This window comes from Myxocyprinus asiaticus, chromosome 3 (assembly GCF_019703515.2).
Source record: "Myxocyprinus asiaticus isolate MX2 ecotype Aquarium Trade chromosome 3, UBuf_Myxa_2, whole genome shotgun sequence".
NCBI lineage: Eukaryota > Metazoa > Chordata > Actinopteri > Cypriniformes > Catostomidae > Myxocyprinus > Myxocyprinus asiaticus.
Window position 1 is genome coordinate 64,422,384 of NC_059346.1, and position 25,744 is coordinate 64,448,127.

The window sequence follows — 25,744 nt, forward strand, 5'->3', positions numbered from 1 at the left end:
ATGGATTGGATCTGTTGAACAGATGACAGGCCACATTTTTAAAGAGAGCCACAATGAAAAATATTATTATTATTATTATTATTATTATTTCAATTCAAAACAATAAAACTCACATTTTACATGTTTGTACTGTATATAATGGAACATCACAAATTCATATCCTGCATATGTTGGGCAATTCCAAAGAAATGTCAACCACATCATGGAAAAATAAAAAAAAATACCAAAGGAAAAAAACACCCTTTTAAGGTTTATTGTGGTGTAATTGATAATGAAAAATGCCATCCAGACTGCTAGAGGGCACCGCTTGCTTACACAATGCTGAATGAAGCGCTGACTGAAATGCTGATTGCAGTCTATTTTTTAAATTAGCCTTTCAAGCTTTCACAATCGAGCAAGACTATATTGCGATTTCAATCTTAACTCAATCAATCGTGCAGCCTTAATGGATACCATACCAATGTCTCAGAAGTCAAAGTTTACTACCATTTTCAAAGCATTTTGGATGGTTTTACCTCATCATGTAGCCTATAGGTAAGTGCCACTTTCACAACTGTTATGTCTGTAACAACGGTTTTTCCACAAATTGAGAACAAGAATGATTATAAATTAAATATTACATGTTCTTAGGAGAGCCAACCCTTCTACATTCTGTTGCTATCATTATTTCTGGATTGTACATATGAATTCAAAGGGTTTTTAGAAAGTGTGTTGATAATTAATTATAAATGAACCATTGGTTTTTCATATTGCCGTTTTCATGCTTAAAACCGATTTGCCGATGGTTTTAATTTGGTCAATAATTAGCCGATAAATATTAAACATCACATGCTGATATATCAGTGCATCCCTAATTGTAAGTGCCTCACTGTAACACAGAATTTAGCTTTTTTTTTTTTTAAGAAAAGGAGGGACAAGTCGAAATTGTTTTTGTAGTTATCAACATTATGCCACAAATGTTGTCGATTGAGCTAAACTTGTCTGAAACCCGGAATATTCCTTTAATGGCTTAAATTGATGTTTGTTAATTACACAAAGCTTTCATATGACTTCAGAGGACTTTAAACATTCAAGTTTTTTTGTTTCACACAAGAAAGTCATGTGGTTTTTGAACGACAGGAGGGTGAGTAAGGCCACATCTCCACTAATCCCTTTTCATTTGAAAATGCATTGATGTTTACACCTCTCATCCACAGTAGATCGGCGTTTTCCTCAACCGAAAACAGAGACCTTAGAAAACTTAAATTAGTTGTGGCCTAAATGACTTTTGGGTAATTTACTACTGTTCCAGAAACAGATTTAAGTTCTGTCCTTATGGAGTATTCGTGACATCTTTAAAAACATGTTAACCAGTAAAGAATGGCAGTTTAAAATTTACCTTTTTCCCTCAAAGTAAAATCAAGGCCTCTGTGTCACGGGATGTCGAATTTAATGTTTTTATGTTTTGTTTTGTTTTGTTGTTTTTTTTTTTTTTTTTTTTTTTTTTTTATATATATATTTTCGTTATTTTCTTTTAGGAAATGACAGACATGCTTTGACAAATATGATACAGTATTTTTTTTTTTTTTTTTTCATTTATCATCTTTAGTGAACTAAAATGATTTATCTGTATTTTTAGTTTCCGTTGAACAATTACACTTACAAAGTTGTTAATAATACATCAAAAAGCAAACTAAAAGGTTCCAAATCAAAAGAGTAAAATAAAAAGATTTTTGTCTTCAAACAGTTTTTTCTATAGAACATTTTCTTCTCTCAAACGGTATTTTTCAGCAAAGTTTGGTAGTCAGGTGGTCTGATTGTTTCAAGATTTCTGTGTTGTACATGTCCAAGGCGTGATTCACTCGAATCATCTCGCTGTTATTAAGCTTGAGTCGATGTTTCAGCATACAGGAGAACAGGTCCAGTTGGGGTTTCCCAGGGGCCACTGGAGGGGCAAGACGGTTGATTCTCTCACGGATGTCCAACAGCAAGAGCATGATGGACGAGGACGAGTAGAACTGGGTACCCTGCGTGTACGACTGATTGACTTGCTGCACGGCACTCCTCAACAAATCGGCGTTGAATCGCAAGCTGTATCCGAACACTTGTATGTCCGAGATCTTAATGTAGATTTGCCGCTTGTTGGGGTCGGACAAGTCCACCGGGCCCTGGCCTGTATCATTCCGAAGGCCGGTGGGCACTTTGGCACGGCTTCTCAGGTAGATGTGCACCGTCTCAAAGAAGGTCTTCCAGCGGTTCCCCAACAACAAAGTCCAGTTAAAGCACTGCGAGTTCTGAAGACGCACTTTCTCCCAGCGCGGGTATCCGTGCTCGCCGAACGGCATGCTCCAGCCCTCGGAGTGACTCCCGCTGAACGGGTTCACGTACACGAAGAACATGGGGTCCACACTGCTGTTGCGCATCTGGCAAATCTTCATGGACAAGCCCACAATCATGTGCAGGTAGTCCATGCGGTTCTTGTTGCTCTTGAGCGTCAGGGACATCCGCTTACGCCACCGCGGGTCGAAGAAGGTTTCCAGGCGCACCTCATTGCTGATGAAGGTGGTGTGGATGTGCAGACGTGAGTCCATCTTCTGCAGCAGGTACTTGAGCTCCAGGTCCTGGAAGTCCAGGTCCGTCTCAAAGCTGATGAACTGCTCGCTGCGCTCCGAGTCTACGTTCTGTGGCTCGCAGCGGCCGCGGTACAGCTTGTAGCCCTTGTTGCAGGAGCCGCACTGGGAGATGTTGGCCAGGCTGCACATGGCGCAGCTGTTGTTTCCGCCGATCATGCAAGGGATTGGCCGCTGGCACAGGCTGGCCCCCGTGTGACACACGCAGGTGCGTTGACTCTCCAGGAATGTGCCCCAGAAACCATTCTCATTGCAGTAGAGGAATGACTGCACCCGGTTCAGCCATTGGAGCACCGATCTGCAAACAGACAGGTAACAATAGAGTCAGGCAGGTAGGTAGAAGAATCCATTAATAATGCAGCGTTAAGTCCAAAAGCACAAAGCTACTGCCTCAGCCTCCTGACGTTTGTTACAGTCTAATCACTAAAATGGATAATGTATTCTGTCAAATTTTCCCCCTGCACAGCTCATCTTCTCTCTTTCAGCAGGCATTTTGCCTTGTCATTCTGAAAGGCTTTGGAGTTTCTCTGCTGCATGAGGGATAACTGAGTGCTCGTATTTTGATTTCTGGAAGACAAAGTACTAAAGGTTAAGATGACATGTTAATGAACCCAGAGAGTGAGCAGAGACCGTGAACAACCAAGAAGCTCTCAGACTGTGCCAATGAAAATACTTTTGGGCAGATATTACAATTTTGTCTAAAACCAATTTAGCCAGGCATAGGGCTGGGTGATACATCAAATATTCATGATATTATTGTGGTGATTTTGCTGGCGATATAAAAACACATCTTTTCCATGAGCACTCATGCACTCATAAAACAATATATATATATATATATATATATATATATATTTTTTTTTTTTGCACTCTAAGCTGTCTTAGATACTACTATTCTGATGCTAGTGAAACTTTGTAATGCACTTTTTGCACGGCTGTCTCCCTAAAATGTGTCGCTTATGATGTATTATTCCTCTTTTGTAAGTACTGGCTTTGGATAAAGTGTCTGCCAAATGAATAAATGTAAATGTGAAATTAAGGAATATTGTGAATATCATGATGCTTTTAGTGTGCTTTTATTTTGCCAGTACGTTTCCTAAGGAGCTCATCATAAGACTGATTTCACGATCCTTCAGGGCTGCACAATTAATCAAAATTACAGTAAAATTGTGATATGGTCATGTGATTTTTAAACTGCAGAAGGCTACAATTTCATTAAATTGGTAGATGGTTCTGTTTGCACACGTAGGGCTCCTGATACAATGTTTTCAACACTCTCAGAGTGGTTCATATGCATTGTGATAGTTTTGCAGCTTCACACATTCATGCACTTTCAGTTTTGTGCCAAAATATAAGCTCCAGATAAAAGTTTAAGTAAATACTACAGAAATATATTAATGTTGTATAAAACAAATGTAACCCTAAAAATAATTACAATAATTCAGTATTATAATAATAAACTTGACTCATTAACAATAGTCAACTGTGATCTTAAAAATAAGTGAGTGAAAGTTGTAGTTCATTCTGTTCATTTACAAAAATGTCTTATTGTCTAAAAGCAGTCATCACTCCAACACCTTATCCTTGAGTAATCATGCTTAATTGATCATTTGGTACTAGAAAATCACTTGCCATTATATCAAACACAGCTGAAAGCTATTTGGTTCATTAAATGAAGCTTAACATTGTGTTTGTTTTTGAGTTGCCACAGTATGCAATAGACTGGCATGTTTTAAGGTCAATATTAGGTCAAAAATGGCAAAAAAGAAACAGCTTTCTCTAGAAACTCATCAGTCAATCATTGTTTTGAGGAATGAAGGCTATACAGTGCTTGAAATTGCCAAAAAACTGCAGATTTCATATAAAGGTGTACACTACAGTCTTCAAAGACAAAGAACAACTGGCTCTAACAAGGACAGAAAGAGATTTGGAAGACCAGATGTACAACTAAACAAGAGGATAAGTACATCAGAGTCTCTAGTTTGAGAAATAGACGCCTCACATGTCCTCAGCTGACAGCTTCATTGAATTCTACCCGCTCAACACCAGTTTCATGTTCAACAGTAAAGAGAAGACTCAGGGGTGCAGGTCTTATGGGAAGAATTGCAAAGAAAAAGCCACTTTTGAAACAGAAAAACAAAAAGAAAAGTTTAGAGTGGGCAAAAAAACACAGACAACAGATAATTGGAAAAGAGTGTTATGGATCTTAACCCCATTGAGATTTTGTGGGATCAGCTAGACTGTAAGGTGTGTGAGAAGTGCCCGACAAGACAGCCACATCTATGGTAAGTGTTACAGGAAGTGTGGGGCAAAATGTCACCTGAGTATCTGGACAAACTGACAGCTAGAATAACAAGGATCTGCAAAGCTGTCATTGCTGCACATGGAGGATTTTTTGATGAGAACTCTTTGAAGTAGTTTAAGAAGTTAATTGTAATAGTAATTTTTCACATTATTAATGTCCTGACTATACATTATGATCAGTTTAATGCCACTTTGGTGAATAAAAGTACCAATTTCCTTCCATAAGAGCAAAATCTGTATATTATTCCAAACCTTTGGCCGCCAGTGTGTATATATATAATGTGTGTGTAATGTAATGTATTGTTGTATATTGGTGCATTGAAGGATCAAATATCATTCTTAATTGTGTTCATTTGGTGTAAATCTGTGAAAAAACATGCCTTATGAATTTTTTTTTTTTTTTTTTTACTAGATTTTCACTACATGAATTAAACATTTTGAATCTAATTGGCTACAATAGCTTTTGGTTGAAACTATGGTTTCTCTGATAAAACCCTCCAAACCAAAAAAAAAAAAAAAAAAAAAAAACATTTAAGCCATTTTAGAGCAAATACATAATTATCAAGATACTATATATCAAATTTCATCAATAGGTTATTTCATCAGTAATTTTTGTACTACATGTACAACAGAAACTGCAATGCATGTAATTGTTCAATGATTGGTGAATTAATGAGAGCTATTGACCATTTCCATTTACTATCAATAGTGGTTGAATGTATAAATAGATGGTTAAAACTGTACTGCATGTGGTGTCTACATAAATAATCTATAGTCCTGGCAAAATGTTATTTGACTTTCAATTCAGTCCAGATTACTTGATCAACAAATAGCTGACGATTGGCCCCAATCAATTTGAAGCCATATGCAGTCTTGTATAAACTCGCTTGTGGCATATAGTATTTTTTTTGTATTTATTTGCAATTAGAAAGCTTTATGCGATGTTAAACCCAAGCCTTCAATATGTTATATTCTGTAACTGCTTTCCCAATATGGATTTCAGAGTGGCTTGCTGGCTTTATTTTTCATTATTATTTGTTTTGCCGACTGGAGTTTGCCGTGGGGAATGAGATGGAGATGACGGCAAACGGATGCTGTTTGTTTGCACATTGTCATGTTTGTAATGGCGCATCACAGCTCTAGTGAACAGACTGTATGATGTTCATTACTCTAATGAAAAACTGAGAGGTAGAGAGAGAACAGACTGTAGAATGAGCCATATACAGGACTGTGCATTTGGCTCATTTCTTTTATGAAATCGAAAAGGCTGCTGCAAGCCTTTTTTATATACAACATCACAGCTTTAGAAGGTAGAGCTCACTGCTAATGACAGATATCTATAATTAGAGCGAGCCATCAGATAGGCTGGTTACTGTAATTTTGGGGCTTTGCATAAGCAGAGACAAGCGGCATAGTTTGTTTACTCATTTAGTTGCATCATTTGGTTTGATTAAATACCGCAGAGAGAGGCGTCCTTTACTCAAATGGCACAGAACTCTCTGAGGTGTGAACCTATCTGTCACTGCAGTCGAGGCAACTGTGCTCTTTAAGGTAGTCTGATCAGAGCAATTTATCAGACGTTACCATAATTACTTTAAAAGCCATTTACATCTGCTGTATGTGTTAAAAACATAGAGTGGCCCCAAAAAGTAAAGGTTTGAACTTGGGTTTGGACCAAGCAAATAAACCAAAAACAGCCTTTAAAGACTTAGTATGAGGAATTTCAACCAGACATTTTTACAGTTACCTAATCTTGGAAGCTTCTCAGAAAGATGCAGTTCTAGAGACAAAATTTTCATGTAAAACTTGCATCAGCTTTTTCCCAACTCAGGAATAAACAACAGCTGACTCTGAGGTGCTTCCTAAAAGTAGAAACTGCACCATGTGCAAAAGGACAATAATTGAGCAAAGATGAGGTTAAGCCAAGCTGTGGTTCCTCCTCATTGCGTGCATTTACATGTACAGCAATATGCTGATAAATGACTAAGGCCGAGTTCGGAATGGCATACTACCAAACTACTTATAATTTTTCTGCTATAGACATATATGGCAGAAGTACAGTAGTAGGAGTAGTATGGGTAGTATGCCATTCAGAACTCAGCCTAAGTTCAGTCTTGAAATTCTGAATGGTGTAAACTGATAGGTTCATTGAACTTTTTATTTGTTAGCCAATCAGCTCGCTTACATGTGAAATATCAAGCCAATACTCTTTCTTTGCCTAAAATGTAAATCTGCTCAGTTTGCTCAGTCGGCCCCTTACCACATCCCCCACAGTTTCAGCAATCAATGTGTTAAGAGTTATTAATAATAACAATTGTATATCCTTTCTTATATGCTAAAATGAGAACTTTCCTGACCCATGACTTAAAAAAAAAATACATCTTTTATATATAATAATATATATTTATTTTTATTTTTTCAATTATTTATCTTCTTTATCTTATTTATATATACAGTACATTTTGGTTGGTTTATAAGTATTTTTTTTATAATCATTTTTATTTATTTTTTCCATCACCTGTTCTTTTTGTCTTTATGACTTAATCTGTGTAATGTTGTACATGTACAGGTGCATCTCAATAAATTAGAATGTCGTGGGAAAGTTCATTTATTTCAGTAATTCAACTCAAATTGTGAAACTCGTGTATTAAATAAATTCAATGCACACAGACTGAAGTAGTTTAAGTCTTTGGTTCTTTTAACTGTGATGATTTTGGCTCACATTTAACAAAAACCCACCAATTCACTATCTCAAAAAATTAGAATATGGTGACATGCCAATCAGCTAATCAACTCAAAACACCTGCAAAGGTTTCCTGAGCCTTCAAAATGGTCTCTCAGTTTGGTTCACTAGGCTACACAATCATGGGGAAGACTGCTGATCTGACAGTTGTCCAGAAGACAATCATTGACACCCTTCACAAGGAGGGTAAGCCACAAACATTCATTGCCAAAGAAGCTGGCTGTTCACAGAGTGGTGTATCCAAGCATGTTAACAGAAAGTTGAGTGGAAGGAAAAAGTGTGGAAGAAAAAGATGCACAACCAACCGAGAGAACCGCAGCCTTATGATTGTCAAGCAAAATCGATTCAAGAATTTGGGTGAACTTCACAAGGAATGGACTGAGGCTGGGGTCAAGGCATTAAGAGCCACCACACACAGATGTGTCAAGGAATTTGGCTACAGTTGTTGTATTCCTCTTGTTAAGCCACTCCTGAACCACAGACAACGTCAGAGGCATCTTACCTGGGAGAAGAACTGGACTGTTGCCCAGTGGTCCAAAGTCCTCTTTTCAGATGAGAGCAAGTTTTGTATTTCATTTGGAAACCAAGGTCCTAGAGTCTGGAGGAAGGGTGGAGCAGCTCATAGCCCAAGTTGCTTGAAGTCCAGTGTTAAGTTTCCACAGTCTGTGATGATTTGGGGTGCAATGTCATCTGCTGGTGTTGGTCCATTGTGTTTTTTGAAAACCAAAGTCACTGCACCCGTTTACCAAGAAATTTTGGAGCACTTCATGCTTCCTTCTGCTGACCAGCTTTTTAAAGATGCTGATTTCATTTTCCAGCAAGATTTGGCACCTGCCCACACTGCCAAAAGCACCAAAAGTTGGTTAAATGACCATGGTGTTGATGTGCTTGACTGGCCAGCAAACTCACCAGACCTGAACCCCACAGAGAATCTATGGGGTATTGTCAAGAGGAAAATGAGAAACAAGAGACCAAAAAATGCAGATGAGCTGAAGGCCACTGTCAAAGAGACCTGGGCTTCCATACCACCTCAGCAGTGCCACAAACTGATCACCTCCATGCCACGCCGAATTGAGGCAGTAATTAAAGCAAAAGAAGCCCCTACCAAGTATTGAGTACATATACAGTAAATGAACATACTTTCCAGAAGGCCAACAATTCACTAAAAATGTTTTTTTTATTGGTCTTATGATGTATTCTAATTTTTTGAGATAGTGAATTGGTGGGTTTTTGTTAAATGTGAGCCAAAATCATCACAATTAAAAGAACCAAAGACTTAAACTACTTCAGTCTGTGTGCATTGAATTTATTTAATACACGAGTTTCACAATTTGAGTTGAATTACTGAATTACTTGTATTACTTTTCCACGACATTCTAATTTATTGAGATGCACCTGTATATAGTACAAAAAACTTTTCAGACAGTCCCTTACCCATCGTAGGTTACATTTTCCAACTTATATCAGTGTTAAATTAGCAATCTGGAACGATTTTACCATAATGCCATCTGACCAGCTCAAATATGGGACAAATCGCATCCGTACTAATTCGATACAGGACGCATAATTTCATCTTTAAAAATGGAACGATCCTGTATTTTACGCGATGGGTGGCAACCTTGGTCATGACTGAACTATCAAAATCAGCTCATTATAAAACCCTAACAATGCAAGAAAACTTTTTCTTCAGTTTTAACGTTAAAAAAATGAAAACAGATGTGCACAAGACATGCACACATTAAATAAGTTGCCAGAACATGGCAAAAATGTATGTGTGCCAATGGTTCTTTGCTTTAGACATTTATAACCTTAGCTCCATAAAAAGAACACTGTTTAAGATGTTTACATGACCTTACATGGTTTATTTGGCATTATCGGCATGAAAACACACTCACTGTTGTAATTGCTGACTATACAGTTTAGTTCCTATACATTTTATGTACTGATGATGAAAAATAGCAATCAAGCTTGCCAGAAAATTCTCGTTTAGCCACTTTAAGAGGCAACAGGCAGCACAAGAATTATAAAATACATAAAGCATCAATTGCACACCTGATGCACATTTTTAACACTTCATTTTGTTGTATTATCATTTGTTAGTGAAAAATAGACATATAACATAGAATGGCGTATGTGCATGTACAAGTGGTAATATATGTGCAAGGTAGGGGTATGTACAGTTATTTAATTAAATAGGAGTGAATTTACATATGTACATGACATATTTATGCAGTTTAATTGATCATGTGGTAAATGGCCAGAGGGTAAAAACTGTTCTTGTGCCTGGTTGTCCTGGCGCTGAGTGCTCTATAGCGCCGGCCAGAGGGCAACAGTTCAAAAAGGGAGTGGGCAGGGTGTGTGGGGTCTAGAGTGATTTTCTCCTGAAGTCCACTATCATCTCCACTGTTTTGAGCTTGTTCAGCTCAAAGTTGTTGTGACCGCACCAGACATCCAGTTGTCCAACCTCCCATCTGTATGCAGACTCGTAACTGTCGCGGATGAGGCCAATGACCGTGGTGTCGTCTGCAAACTTCAGGAGCTTGACAGAGGGGTGCTTTGCAGTGTAGAAATTCATGTACAGGGAGAAGAGCAGTGGAGAGAGAAAGCATCCTTGAGGAGCATGAGTGCTAATAGTGAGGGTCCCAGATGTGATTTTCCCCATCTTCACAAGTTGCTGTCTATCTGTCAGAAAACTATTGATCTACCAACAGATTGTGGTTGGCACATAGAGCTGGGTCAGTTTGGTTGAGAAAGATCAGGCATGATGGTAATGAAGGCTGAACTGAAGTTCACAAATAGGATCCTTGCATAAGTCCCAGGTCTGTTGAGGTGTTGCAGGATATAATGCAGTCCAATGTTGACAGCATCATCCACAGACCTGTTTGCTCTGTAAGCAAACTGTAGGGGGTCTAGCAGAGGTCCAGTGATGTCCTTCAGGTAGGCCAAAACCAGTCTCTCAAACAACTATATAACCACAGATGTGAGAGCGACAGGTCTGTAGTCATTAAGTCCTGTGATTTGGGGATTTTTGGGGACCGGAATGATGGTGGAGCATTTGAAGCAGCAGGGAACTTCACACTGCTCCAGTGATCTGTTGAAGATCTGTGTGAAGATGGTGACCAATTGGTCAGCACAGACTTTCAGAGAGGTAGGTGAGACACCTCATTAATCCATCTTTTTATAGTCCTTACTACAGGCTTAGCTGATTTTATTTTCTGCTTGTAGGTTGGGAGAAGATTAACCAGACAGTGATCAGAGAGTCCTAAAGCTGCACGTGGGACAGAGCAATATGCATCATTTACAGTGGTGTAGCAGTGGTCCAGTATATTTCTTTTTCTGGTGGGGCATGTGATGTTTTGTTTTGGCAGTTCACAGGTGAAGTTAGCTTTATTAAAATCTCCCAGAATAATGATAAGAGAGTCCAGGTGTTGTTGCTCCGTCTCTGTGATGTGATCAGCCAGCTGTTGCAGTGCTGCGTTCACGCATGCTTGTGGTGGGATGTACACACTCACCAGAATAAACTAGGAAAACTCCTGTGGTGAGTAGAAAGGCTTACAGTTGATGAAGAGCGCTTCTAAATTAGGACAGCACATCTTCTTCAATGCTGTTACATCTGTACACCAACTTTTGTTGATGTAAAAGCATGTTCCACCACCTCTCGTTTTCCCAGATGATACTGCAACACGATCTGCTCTGAATAGCTGGAAGGCCAGCAGATGTAATGCGCTGTCCGGGATGGCTTCATTCAGCCAGGTTTCTGTGAAACACAGAGCAGCGGAGTTAGAAAATTCCTTATTTGTTTGAGTGAGCAGAAGCAGTTCGTCCGTTTTGTTGGCGAGGGAGTGGACATTCGGCAGATGAATACTCAGTAGTGGAGTCCTACAGGTGCACTGACGAAGCTTCACAAGCGTGCCGGCACGCTTCCCTCGCTTCCGTCTCTTGGAGTACTTGTAGAACACCACTGCGCCTCCAACTAATATGTCTAATGAAACATCTGAATAATCAAACACCGGCAAAAAATTTATCAGGTATGTTCTGCCGAATTTTCAGCAGTTCATCCCTGGTGAAACTGATCGGGAACAAAAAGATTGACAAAAAACATGACAAACAAACAAAAGTAACAAAAACGCTAGAGAGCTCCACACCGAAGCAGCCATCCACGGCGCCATCTTGAAATTACTGAATAATTACTAAATGATTTATAATTACTCAATAATCTTGAGTAACCAAAGTTTGGAACCAAATTAAGTTTTATTCCTCTTGATAATTGGTGTGCCAAACTGGAAGCAGAATGCTGTTTCTCAGCTTCTGTCTCGGGAGTCTGTCGGACAGATAGAGGCAGTTTGCTGCTAAAAATGAGCAACAAACGGCTGTTCAGCATCAGCAGGAAACTCATTCTCAAGCGAGCAGCCATCTTTCTTCATCAGGACCTTGAGGCCAGAGAGCAGGTCAACAGAGACAGGACCGATAGGCTGACTGACAGCACAGCGAGAAAACAACAGCTTGGATACATGCAATTGTATAAAAGCCATCTGAGCTTGCAAGCTTAGAACAAATGGTAATAAACAGATTGTTCTAGCTTTAAAATCTGATTGGATCAGCCACGTTTTAAGTTGTTGTAAAGTTGTGAAAAAGCCGATATACCAACATTTGCATGTGCGGGAACGATCGCACTCGGATTCTGACCGCAGCAAATGTTGCCGGCAGTGACAAAATTATACAAATTTGTGTATTTGACTCCTATTCCGAGTCACGAACATTACCATGTTTTTGTACAGGTAACAAAAACCTTGTTAGCAAACACAGTCAAACAGTTCTATTATACTAAAAGGATTATTTCAGGACAAATCATTATTTTCCAGGACATTTAGGTATTTTTCTAATTTTTCATGACTTTTCCATGACTGGAAAACTGCATTGCAAGATTCCTGGTTTTCCAGGACTTGTGGGAACCCTGTGTATGGTAACACTTTGTTTTACAGTGTCCATGTTACACATATTACATGTTATTATTATGAATTACTATAGTAATAACAAAAACAATCTGTAAGTACAAGCAGCTCTACAAAATAATTACACAGCAAATACATGTAGTTGATTTGTATTTATCTGTAATTACTACCTATGAAAATAGACAGTAACATGAACACTTTAAAATAAAGTGTGGCCCACCAGATTTTATATAACTTGATTGAAATATAGTGATAAATTAAAGGTGCTATAAGCAATTTTTTCATGGAAAAGTATGCAAAAAAAATGTATGCAAAATAACTCCCTGAAAGATATTAATGAAATAAGTGTCGTGAGATTTCTCACCGGTCTCTGTGACAGCTCTGGACTCTGTAAACAGCAAATAAAAATGTGTCTGTGGGCCCCGGTCTCTGACGCTTTCTCCCTGTCAATTATTTTGCGCATTCTCATAGTATTTTAGTTGCTGTGAATTATTGAGGCTTAATGCCATTTTCATGGCATGTTGTTCATAACAGTTGCCAGTTGAAGATGCTATTTTGCTGCCGTTGCTTTTGACAACCGATTCTGCTCTGTGTTGGTCTCAATAAAGCTAATTTGGTATCTTTGGAGTGCTAGGTTTTGGAAAGAGAGGGCGTAGCTAATTCAATGGCTCAGTCTTGTGGAAGTAGAATGGCTAAAATCGCTTACAGCACCTTTAACTAAACTTTTTGCTTAAAAAAAGGCAAAGTCCCTTTAAGGCTGCGTGAAGCTCAAGTGAATCAGTGAATCACTAATGTCAACTATTTAATTTACATGAACTGTCCGAAAGAACCAACTCACTAAAATGAAAGCAAGTTCATGCGAGTTCTCAACACTAAGTTTAAGGAAATGGTTGATTACTCCCTCGGCTCCAATGCTGCGTTCACAACATAATGTGACAATCCTGATAGCACACGTGCATCACCCAGATGTCTATTTGATGTGTGTGTTTACATCTGGAAGACATATTTTTACGTTGTTTGCTCATTGGCAATACGACGTATGTCAGTATGTATGTAAGACGTAAGACATACAGTATGTCAGTAAGTATGTCTTGGATATCAGTAAGACATTCAGCAGATGTCTATGAGATGCTTTTGATTTAAAATATTTGTAAATCTGATCTTTTTTAAGATGTTTAGCAGATGTTAATTAGATTGTGATGCTTCCCAGATGAAAGATCCAAAACAGACATCTTAGAGATGTACGTGTGCTATTTAGGAAATGTAGCATTTTGTGACACTACAGTGCTACAAGTTGGAAAATGTAGCTCATTACTGGAAAAGCGACACTATTGTGAAAAAATCTGAGCTAATGTAGTAAAGTTTTTAGCGTTGCTATTTTAAGTTTTTAAACAATTACTAATTTTATGACAGAGCAACAGTTTGAAGAGAATCGTGCTTAGTTACAAATGTGCTGACACATTTATAGTTAGCTACCTGAATAATGTAGTTTAATGGCATAGACATGTAACTATCACCACCTTGAGTGCTGAGGTTTGTTACCGCCACCAAGTATGTTCACCGGGAAAGCATACGTTTCAAGAAGAGCTGTATAACCATGGGAAGTGTAGTCAAGCTGTCTCTTCCCCCAGAGATTATTAACCATGAAGAAATGCATGCCCTGCTGCTTAGTTTATTCAAATTGGATGCTAATTTGGTGCACTGTTATCAGTTAGCTAAACTAGCCGCTTTGACTTTGAAGTATGAATATAGTCTTACACACAAACAGAAATTTACTTTCTCTCTTTCGAGACAGAACAACATTGTACTTTGAAGTCCAGCATTTTTCAAGCCCTCAAAATCAGAGGAAATTTTCTATTTGGTGCAGTACAGTGAACAGATAAGAGTCCTGAGCTCACCTGAAATTAAAACAGTCATTCCATTTGGTATTCCTCTCTGTCTCACACTGTTTCTCTGTGCCGTTGCCATCATTGCAGTGTGCCCTGTAGAGCTGTGCATGTGCTCTGTTCGGCTTTGATAACGCTTCAGTTCAGAGCTTGGCAAAACCACATTGTAGCGTGGGTAAGCCACTTCCACATCAGTGTTAGCTGATGCTCTCATATTCCTTAGCCCATAAACAACTATGTTTATAAAATGTGCAGAGTTTATTTTTTATTGATTTACAGTACATGTGGTTATTTGCTCTTTCTCTTTTGCATATTGTTCGCTGTTTGCTAAGTCAAGTATGCTAATGACCACATAACTGCATTTGTTTAGTTCAACCAAAAGTTATGCCTTTTAAAGCTGAAGTGTGTCAATTCTGCACCGCTAAATGCAAAAAATAATGTTGTTTTCATATTTTCTGAACATTCTCCCTATCTGCCATTAGTTGAATAAAAAGACCGCCCTGCCCCAAACTCACACCATTGATTGCTCCAGGACTGAAAAAAAAAAAGCATTTAAAAGATTATATAACTGATATAATTTGTAATCAGTACCAGATTACATTTCAGAAGCAATCTACCCAACACTGTTCACCACGTTTTGCTGGTGAACAACATGACTATGCATATATACTGTATATACAGTACATGACAGCTGGTGTGTGGTGGGCATTCTAGTGCACTATGGCTGCTGTCGCATCATTCAGGTGGATGCCGCATTCTGGAGGTGGTTGAGAATTTCCCACTACTACGGTATGTAAAGTGCTTCGAGTGTCTTGAATGTAAGGAATTATTAATTATTATTAATTATATATACAATTCTGTTTTCTGCAGGATTATGAGAAAAATCATTGACCTAATTGTTAATGATTTACATTGATATTCACGAATATACATTTTGATGAACAGAATTTACACGAAGAAACGTATTTTATTTAGGTCAACTGCATACCATATTCTTTCTTTGGGCTACACGCCCAAAACAAGCTGAGAACTGTCTTCATGTGAAACGTCTTCATGTACGACTGTTACTGAGAGACATACGGGATCTGTGTGTGCAGACGTTTACAGAAAACTGCAGATTTCATTCACAAATTTCCACACATTCCTTGCCTCTTGTGTGTTTGTTTCAGCCTGGTCTCATGAACATTATGTGACCGTGGCATCATTTTGCAAAATGAACTTCTGTGCCTTATTACACGTTTGGCTGCAGTTTCCAGTGAAATGTCCAGCAGGGGGCGCCAAAAGCAAGTGAAATTAAGGTGAATATTAGATGGAGGTTTTAATGAGTAAAACGTACCTCCCTAACCTAACAGTTTAAATTAAGCCTAACCAATAGTGATCTAAAATCAAATGAGAGGTAGACACTAAACAGACCTCCTTACCCTTAACCAATGCCTAAACCTAACCGATAGTGTCCTAAAACAAAATGAGAAATGAAAAGCACATTCATTTTGTGACAGTTCTATAGCCCTATTCAGACGACAATTATTTTACATGGGGACGCGAGGTAATTCCAGCATTTACAGGGGGTAGTCGGCGATTATATTGCCGTCTGAATCCGAAATGTCAGTGTTTTTCTCCCACCTCCCGCAAGAAAATTTCCAGACTAATTACCTGCTGTTTTTTGACAAACACCAAGCTCTTGTTGTAATTTAATTACCGTACGAATCCAACTCTCCGAGTTTATAATCCAAAAGTCATTCTGGAAATCCTTTTTGACCACTGCAAAGTGTCATGCGGTTGCACTGCGCTTTAACAGCTCTGGGGGTAATGTACAGTTATGAACAATGTCGGATTGTGTAACAGAAATGTTTGAAATAATTCACAATAATAAAATTACGTCGCCGCTCCACCACAGTGAGTGGGAACTCTTAAATAGAAGTAAAAGAAAAACGAGAGCCAGATCACAAAAACTTTTGAAATGGGCCATTATCATGGCAGCAACAGGTAAGTAATACAATTGTAATATATAACATTTGAATACAGAAACTTGTACTATACTGTATATACGTATTTATACATAGGGCTTGCACAACTACTCATTTATAGGGGTCGACTAGTCCCAGAAAAGTGGCCGGGTTAATGTCTACCTTATTTAAAAGGTTTAATTCCCCCTGCCACTTTTTAAATAAACACTGACGGATAATTCCAAATGATGTCCATCATTTTGATAGGCAAAACATAATAAAACCCTTTTAACCATAGCACCTCAAATTTAATATTAACTATTTTTACTGTCCGTGATATGTGCGGCTTCTCTCTCTCCCTGCCTGCGCTTGAGAGAGAGAGAGAGATGAAAAAAAAAAAATGGTGAGAAACGAAGCAAGTGTACCCCCATTGACAGATTTATTTGGCTTGTGTTGTCAAACAGTTTTGCCCCTACAGTTTCTTGATTAGTTTAATTGCTCTGCACAAGAATTTTGGCTTGTGCCATATGTGAAAATGCACACTGTAAATGTCTGCAGCGTGATTCCCATATACATGCTTTGAAAATGTTATTTTCACTTTAGTGTAATTCCAAACATATTTGAACGCAAATACAGAGGACACAGTTTGTAGATTGAGGAATTTTCCATATAACAAGCACAACTGGAATTATGTGATCCATGAATAGTCTCGCTCGTCCCTCTTGATTTAATTTTCATTCGAACGCATGTGTTTTATCACAGAGTAGCCATGCAAATGTACTTTTACAGACATCACCCTGAGAAACAATTGCCATCCAAATAGGGCTTATGACACTTTCGCCTCTCGTGACAGCTTTTGTGTTTGACTGGTCTCAAGCCTCAGTCTTCCGATTCCAAAAATCCAACACTATCATGTGACCTACCGTGGAAGCTAATCACATTGGAATAAGTGTGTAAATCTAGGTGGGTCTGTAATAAAAGCTTAAAATGTAACCTTTTTTTAAATGTTTCATTACAGTAAAAGTGTTTCGATATCATAACATAGCAGTGTGTGAGTAATAGTGCAAAAAAAGTGTTTATAAAGTCAAAATAAGCCATTGCAGTTGTGAATCCTGTGAAAGTGAATAAAACACACAGTTGTGTAGCGCCTCTATTGTTATTTTCATCAGGAAACTGCAATGAAACAGAACTCGGCATGCAAAATCAGTTTGCAAAAATGTAGTTATAGTTGCGTTTATTCTATGAGACTAGGTTGGTTCGTTTCAATATTTCAGCTAATTTGATAAACCTATCAGCAGCCATTAAGACGGTAGTACTCTCAAATCAATTTAACATATTTTACCATGTTTACATCCATTCAGCACAGAAAATGCAAAAAAGTCAGATGTGTCTAGCCCTCGACTAATCTTAACACTCTGATCACTGCATTCATGTGCACAATGGACATGTCTCTGATTGGCTACAATGATCAATGTTGCATAAAAACACCTAAATAAATAGAACATTTAGACACAACTGGAGCATAGCTAAAGGGAATTAGTTACTTAATCCAATTAATTGTGCAGCCATATTCTGTTTAATTCATGAATTCCCAGTGAAACTACACTACCCATAATCCTGAAGAGAGATCCACCAATCAGAAAAGTCACTATTACAATGGAAACGGGAACAGAGATATGGGTTGCTTCAAACAAAACATTGCAATGCAAGTTGGTTTGGTTCAAGGCTTTGAACACTTTATTGAGTAATATTATGAAATGTTTTAAATTCCTATGGAGAAAATAAATAAGTAAAATACTTCTGGAACCAAGGCCATGGAAAATGTGTGTGGTGACTGTTCAGCTCTATTGAGAACAATCCATGGACTATGATCATATTTTCCTGCTGATTTCTCATGTAAAGTAACATGAGTGGTTGGTCCTGAGTGTGTGCACTGGCACTCACCTCTCTCTGGGCATCTGGTGGTTTGGGTTGTGATGACAACGAATGCTCAGACCGAAGAGCTTGCGGGCCGTACGCTGGGTCTTCAGTCTTTGGACCTCCAGTGAGCTCTGCAGGAGCCGATATCGGTTCTGAAGATCCCAGTCGCTGCCCCACAGCAGATGAACACTGCTCACTGGCAGGAAATGAGTCGCAGGTAAACGCTTGAGAAATGATTTAAACTCATCTAAATGAGAGAGAGAGAGAGAGAGAGAGAGAGAGAGAGAGAGAGAGAGAGAGAGGTTAACAGTGTTGGGGAATGTTACTTCTAAAAGGAACATGTTACAATATTGTTTTACTCAGTAAAAAAAGTAACTATAAATGTTAAAATATTACTTTTTATGCAAAGTAATATGTTAACCCTGTTTAAAAAGGTTTTATGTTTTTTGTTATCTTCGAGTCTGACCAGCTACCATGAAAACCATAACCCTCTAAAACCATCTAAACAGACCAGGCTGGGAGACATGGGAGGGATGGGAGGGGTAGGACTTGATTTTATCCAATGAGAATTGATTGGATGGTGAAAAGTGGGTGTCTCATTGCCATTATATTACCGTGTTAACTATTGGCAAGATTTAAGGAAGGCTGCAGTACCTACAACAATAGTCTAAAATAACGCCTAAATAGATACTGTATTTAACTGTTTACTAACATTAACCAATGGCACGGCCTCTGTGACATCAGCTGAAAAAGAAATTATTTCAGAGACAGAGCAAGTTATTACATTTGAATGAAAGATTATGAATACTATTTTTGTTTCATTGGAATAACAGACACTGGTCTGAATACACAGTCAGTTTCATGTTCAAGAACCATATCTGCACATTTATGATGTCATTTGAAAATCATATGAGTGCTGATACAAATTAACATGCATTAATACATGTATTGACTATGAACGTGTCTGCGAGACATACAAGAAAACTGTCTTTTCCAGTGTAATCCAGGTTGCTTGACGGTCCATGTAAATATCTGCAGCAGTCATATAGAAAATGTCAATATAATGATGTGAACATGTGCTCACAGTGTTTAAAAACTCTACCTGCTCATTTCGTTTGTTTTTGAAATGCTATTAAAATGAAACCGTGTGGCATCTGAATGCAGAAACCGCCCCGGGCCTCAACGCAACGACACACAACTGTCTGTAGAGTGCCGGTGTTTATTGGTGTGTTGTGGAAATTGCTTGATGAAAATTATGTAAATAGCCAGAAAGAATAGAGAAAACACACACACACACAGGCACATAAAAGATGTCCGTTTCTTTTCTTTTTTTTTTTTTTTTTAGATTTAAATTTTTTATTGATTCATACAGATAACAAAGAAAAGCAAAACATATATATACACAGAATCAACATTTAACCCCCACTATTACCCCTCCCCCTCCCCAATCCCCAACCCCACCCTGACCCTCAACAAACATCCTTGTGGTCACATATAAGTATACACAAAAAATAAATAAAGAAATAAATAAATATATATATGGAGCAAGATGTTTGTTTGTCACCCTCCCAGGTCCGAAGAGTTGGGGATGACCTGCCGGCAGGCGGGTCCGGAAGGGCATGCCCAGCCTGAAGGAAAGGAGAGAGGAGTGTGGCAGGGAGGGGGGCGGGGCCGGGTTGTGATGCTGCACACCCAGCCCCTAATCAGGCTAATCAAGCACTCGAGAGGGATAAAGGTGACCTGAGGCGGCAGTTCGAGGGAGAAAGAATTACGGGCAGCTGCCCTGCATGTGTTTATGTTTGTGTCTTTTTGTTTTATTAAAATATTATTTATACTGTCAAGCCGGTTCTCGCCTCCTTTCCCAACGTTTACCCTTGTTACACATGGGTTGTGTCTCCATCTTCTGACTGGCATTGCCAGCAGGTGGGTGTGTCTTTAAGACCAAGCCTATCCAATCTAGAGGGGGTCCAATAGAATCTATGTAAAATCTTGAATTGCATAAGGTGCACCCTTGCATCTCTAGATACAGACTTGACGTTTTTATTTTTTTTTTAATCCTAGCCCACACTCCCTCCTCCAATACCAAGTTTAAATCTTTCTCCCATAATCTCTTGATAGAAGTTGAAGCTCCATCCCCCAGACCTTGAATTAGCAGAGAGTAACACTCTGATGCCTCATGACCTCTGATACTCCCAGAGTATCTGCTGCTTTAGGGGGGTGTATGCTACTCTCAAATATAGTACAGAGCAGGTGGCACAGCTGTAAATACCTAAAAAACTGAGATCTGGGAATCCCAAAATGTTGAACCAAATTTTCAAAGGACTCCACTCTTACATAGGTCATCAAGTGTATTAACCTCCCTCACAATCCACTCTGACCAGCAGAAAGGGAACTTATTAATACATAATTTTGGATTCAGCCATACGCTCGAGGCAACATTTCAATAAATGTCTGAATTAAACACTCTGGACACTTTTGTCCATATCGAGTGCAAATGTGAGATAACGGGGTGTAACTTAACTTCTCCGATTAGTTGATAGGGGCAAGAACTTCCTGTTCAATACAGAACCAGGAAAGGGCTACCACAGGTGGAAGCGACCAATGAGACCGAATGCATAATAATAAAACTAAATCTTGTGTAGTCATAGCCAACATTTGTCAATCGGCCTATGCAATTTAATGAAATGTAATCTGGGACGTTTACCATAACAAATTGAGCAATAACTATGTGCAATACACAGTTTAGTCTTTCTTATATTTATCCAACACATCCAACCTCTTCTGCCATTTCATTCCTCTGAAAAAAAAAAAAAAACAGAAAAAAAAAAAAACATTTGCACTGTACAAAACAGATTGTATTAGATTTGCACTACCCATGTGTGTGTATGTATGTGTGTGTCTGTACGTATGTGTATAATTAGTGTCTTGCTGCTGTTTTTGTATTGTTTTTGTATTGTTGTACACTGGAAGCTCCTGTTACCAAGACAAATTCCTTGTATGTGTAAGCATACTTGGCAATAAAGCTCATTCTGATTCTGAAATGAAGGACTTCGCTATGCTATCAAATTGCTTGAAATAAGAGAGGGGACATCTATAGGGAGAGACTGTAGCAGGTAGTTGAATTTTGTAATACAATTCATTTTAATAACATTAACCTTCCCAATCATAGATAAATGTAATGAAGCCCACCTGCCCACATCACTCGAAAACCTTTTTATTAAAGGGTCAAAATTGCCGGGAATAAAATACCCAAATACTTAATGCCCTGTTTGGGCCACTGGAAGGCACACGGCTGAAAAGCCATTACCGGTCAGTACGCTGTCAGAGACAAAGCTTCGTATTTAGATCAATTAACTCTGTATCACATGAATTTAGAAAAAGGAATTAATAATTCTGTGAAGGCAAGGCATAGATCTAGTAGGGTTGGAGATTAATAATAAAATATCATCAGCGTAAATCAAAAGCTAATGCTCCACACCTCCCGCCACCACCCCTGGAAAATCATCCTCCTTTCTTATCACGGCTGCTAATGGTACCAGGGCAAGATAGAACAATAATGGGGAAAGAGGGCAACACTACCAGGTGCCCCTATCCAGAGTAAAATAATCTGTAATTAATCCATTCTTTTGTACCTCTGCTACCGGGTCTAAAAAGTAACTTAATCCAACCAATAAAAGTGTTCCCGAACCTGTACATTTCCAAAATATTAAAAAGATAATCCCATTCTACCATACCAAACACCTTTTCGGTGTCAAGTGAGATGGCAGCGACCGTAGTCTGATCATTCGCCACTGACCACATGATATTGATGAAACGTCTGATGTTATCAGAAGAGCTGTGGCCCCGAACAAACCCCACCTGATCTATATGTATAAGAAATGTCATAACTTTACTTAATTGGTTAGCCAAAATTTTGACAATATTTTAACGTCTAGCTGGATCAGGGAAAATGGACGGTAACTCTTACACTCGCTTGGATCTTTGTCCTTTTTAATAATCAGACTGATCTGGGCTTGCATCATGGCTGGTGGAAGTTTTCCATTCTTTAATGATTCTGTATAAACTTCTAGCAAAAGTGGAGCCAATTCTGTAGCATAAGATCTAAAAAACTCAGCGGCAAAGTCATCTTGCCTGTAGGCAAGGCCTTAATTACCTTGACAAGTTCCCCCAAGGTTTATCTCAGAATCAAGAGATTTTTTTTGCTCAGCCGTTAGTTTAGGAAGTTCTAATGGTTCCACAAAGTTTCTAATATCCTCATCAGTAGACGAAGACGTGGAACTATAGAGATCAAGATAGAATTCTTTAAAAGCATTATTAATATCAATGGCTGAGGTAAATATTTCATCACCAGCAGATTTCACTGAAATAATGGTAGAAAAAGACTCTCTCTATTTTATATATCTAGCCAGAAGTTTTCCAGCCACTAGACGGAACCAGCACAAAAAGAATCAAAAAACAAAAAAGGCGCTTAGTTTCCTCGAACAGTCAAGTGAATGTTCAGTGAGCCGGTCCATTCGGCTACAATGTGAGTACCACAAAATAACATACTCTATTGACTTTATGAAGGACATTGCTTGCTGGGGACATGTGAATGTTTTACGGCCATCCTTAGCATCTATTCTCAATTTGGCCGGGAACATCAATGCAAAATCAACCTTCCATTGATGTAAGAGTTTCTTGCATTCCTTGAATCGATCATGTTTCTCTCTTGTCGAATTTGCAAAGTCTTGGGACAAGAAAATGTTGTGGTTCTTCCAAAAAAGCCTTCCTTTACTCCTTGCCTCACATAACACCAGATCTTTATCAGATGATCTCAGAAATTTGGCCAGAATTTATCAGGGTCTGTCTCCCTCAGCGGATCGCCGAGCCAGAACCCTGTGAGCTCACTCGATTTCCACCTTATGGCCTGTTATGTCCAGCAGATTCGGAAAGAGCCTGTCCAGGAATTTCACCATATCCTGACCCTCTTCGGCTTCAGGAATTCAGACGATTCGGACGTTATTCCGCCGGCTACGGTTCTCCATGTCCTCCAACTTCTCCCAGACACAATCCAAATCCACCTTGGTTGCTAGCATATTAGCAGCTAATTCCCTCTCCTATGACTCCAGATAATCGATCCGTTTCTCAACATCCCCCACTCTTGTAACCACCTCATGGCGTCACGTGACTCCTCCCATTTCTTCTCTTACGAATATTTAGGCTTTTTAAATTTTAAGCTTTTTTCACTCAAACTCTAGAGGCATTGGTGCTTTCCACCATATTATGACTAGAATTATACATATGCCTGACAGCTCGTGCCAAACCCAGTTACGAAAAAATTCAGTCACACTTCAAAAGGATGACTTGGGTGATTATTCAGTGCTTATTGGCAATAAAATATGAATTTATTAACATGTTTAAGCAATAATTGCATCTTTAATTTAATTAGTTTGACATTTCATATGATTAATCTCAGTGGTGTCGTAGTGTTTGAAGAGGTGGGCCTACTGTGAACTTATTACGACCCCCCCCACACACACACAAAATAAAATATGCACCCAGTCTCCACAAATTCACATTCTCTCTCTCTCTCTCTCTCACACACACACACACACACACACTACATTATGTAAAATGTTTAAAAATATATATATATATATATTTAAATTGCCTGTTGTAATTATAGTCCCACATGAATTTAAGTTTCTTTCTGGCATGGTGTACAGTACACTACTAAGTAGGGCTATAACCAGGTGCGTCATGCACCAACATGTTTTGAGGGGGCACCAGGGTCAACCAAACCCAACCCACCACCGCTATTTATGCAAAGTTCATATTGCTGCAACAAGCAGTATAAATCACAGGAAATGGTATAAAACACCTGTTTTAATCAGTAATTGTATCAGTAATGGTTGCATTCGATTGCATTTTTACATCTTCAGACAGTTTTACATCGCTTTCTTGTGCTCTTGCCACTTTTTTATTTATATATTTTCCATAAACGACATAAGAGGTAGAGCAAAATGTGTCTCAGCTCAACAGAGAGCGAGCTGAAGCCTATTACTAAAGAAGGTGAACATGTAATCTTCCCCTGTATGAGGTGATTACTGTAAATGTAGTTTTACAAGTTCAGTGTAAGTTATAGATATTAAAACTAACTAAATGAACTTACTAAAAGAAAATGAACCAAATAAAATGGTTTGTATTTTGTGTCTTGTATTTCTCTTTAAATCATCCATGCAAACTCAGTAGATTTGAAATAGGTGTCATGGTTGGGGGGCTTGGTTGACACTTAAAAGCACTCTAAAGTAATATTAGTTCTTTTTAACATGTAGCCTATCTGTTACCATTGCATTCTATTTTATAAAAATGAAATAAAAACTTTAAAAAAAAAAACAAAACAAAAAAAACCATTCATAATCGCAATCCTGACGATTTTGCGTGTATTGATCAAAATACATCAGCACTGCACTTTATTACCCTTACTCTTATATCTCACACCGGACTGTCATAAATTATATTATTATTATATTATATTCTCTCTTAACAACTTACTATCAACCGACAGCCTGAATGTCAATACAGTACAACCTACTGTACATTTTATATATACTATATATACTTTTTTATTTTATTGTGTGTATTGTATACTGTACAGTGTATGTTATTATTTGTATATTGTTGAGTGTAATTATGTGTATAACAGATGTTTAAATTGTGTTGTGTAAATCTGATGTTTATTGTAGATTGGTATATGTCTCATCACTGTCACGACTGCTATGTTGATCGGAACAGCACCCAAGAATTTCACACACCATTGCACTTGTGTATATGGTTGTGTGACAATAAAAGTGATTTGATTTGATTTGATTTGAAGATAAAATACACATGTTAAAAATGCATTCTCTGAGGGTACGTTTACATGACAACGATGTACTAAAAACTGAAAAGTTTTTCCTTTGCGTTTTTGAAACGTTTCGCGTACAGACGACAACGTTGTCAAAACAATCCCCATTCACACGGATCTGCGAAAATGCTAAAAACACTGTATTATGAATGCCAGGCCAGAAGTTGGCGATGTCACTTTGTAAAGAAACATTACGCGCCTGCGCACATAACCATTCTTCCACAGAGCGGTGAATACAAACAATGAAGATGATGAGGTTGCTTTATTACTACAATTATTTTGCTGGAGAAGCGTCAATAAACTCAAAATCTTGAGCAGCACAAACACAGTCCTGTAGTCTGCCACTGTAGGTTTGAATGTCTAGCGCTTTGTTTTGAAATACTCGCACGTATGCCTATAGAATGAACACGTAATACGCATACGCATGACGTCATCGTTTTCACAAATTCACGTTTTTGTATGTTTACACAGAGTTTTCTGTTTTTAGTTGAAAATGTT

The 25,744-nt window shown here is 38.3% G+C and overlaps 1 protein-coding gene across 1 annotated transcript in view; it reads right to left on the reverse strand.

Annotated features, from left to right (window-relative positions):
- Nucleotides 1–1,434: 1,434 nt before the first annotated feature.
- Nucleotides 1,435–25,744, reverse strand: part of LOC127426084 (BMP/retinoic acid-inducible neural-specific protein 1) — a 254,315-nt gene continuing 230,005 nt past the window's right edge. The window contains exons 7-8 of the mRNA XM_051672601.1: nucleotides 18,385–18,607; nucleotides 1,435–2,907 (exon numbers count right to left, since the gene is read on the reverse strand). Coding sequence (XP_051528561.1) covers nucleotides 1,767–2,907; nucleotides 18,385–18,607 — 1,364 coding nt within the window. The 3' untranslated portion in view covers nucleotides 1,435–1,766. The remainder of the gene's footprint in view (nucleotides 2,908–18,384; nucleotides 18,608–25,744) is intronic.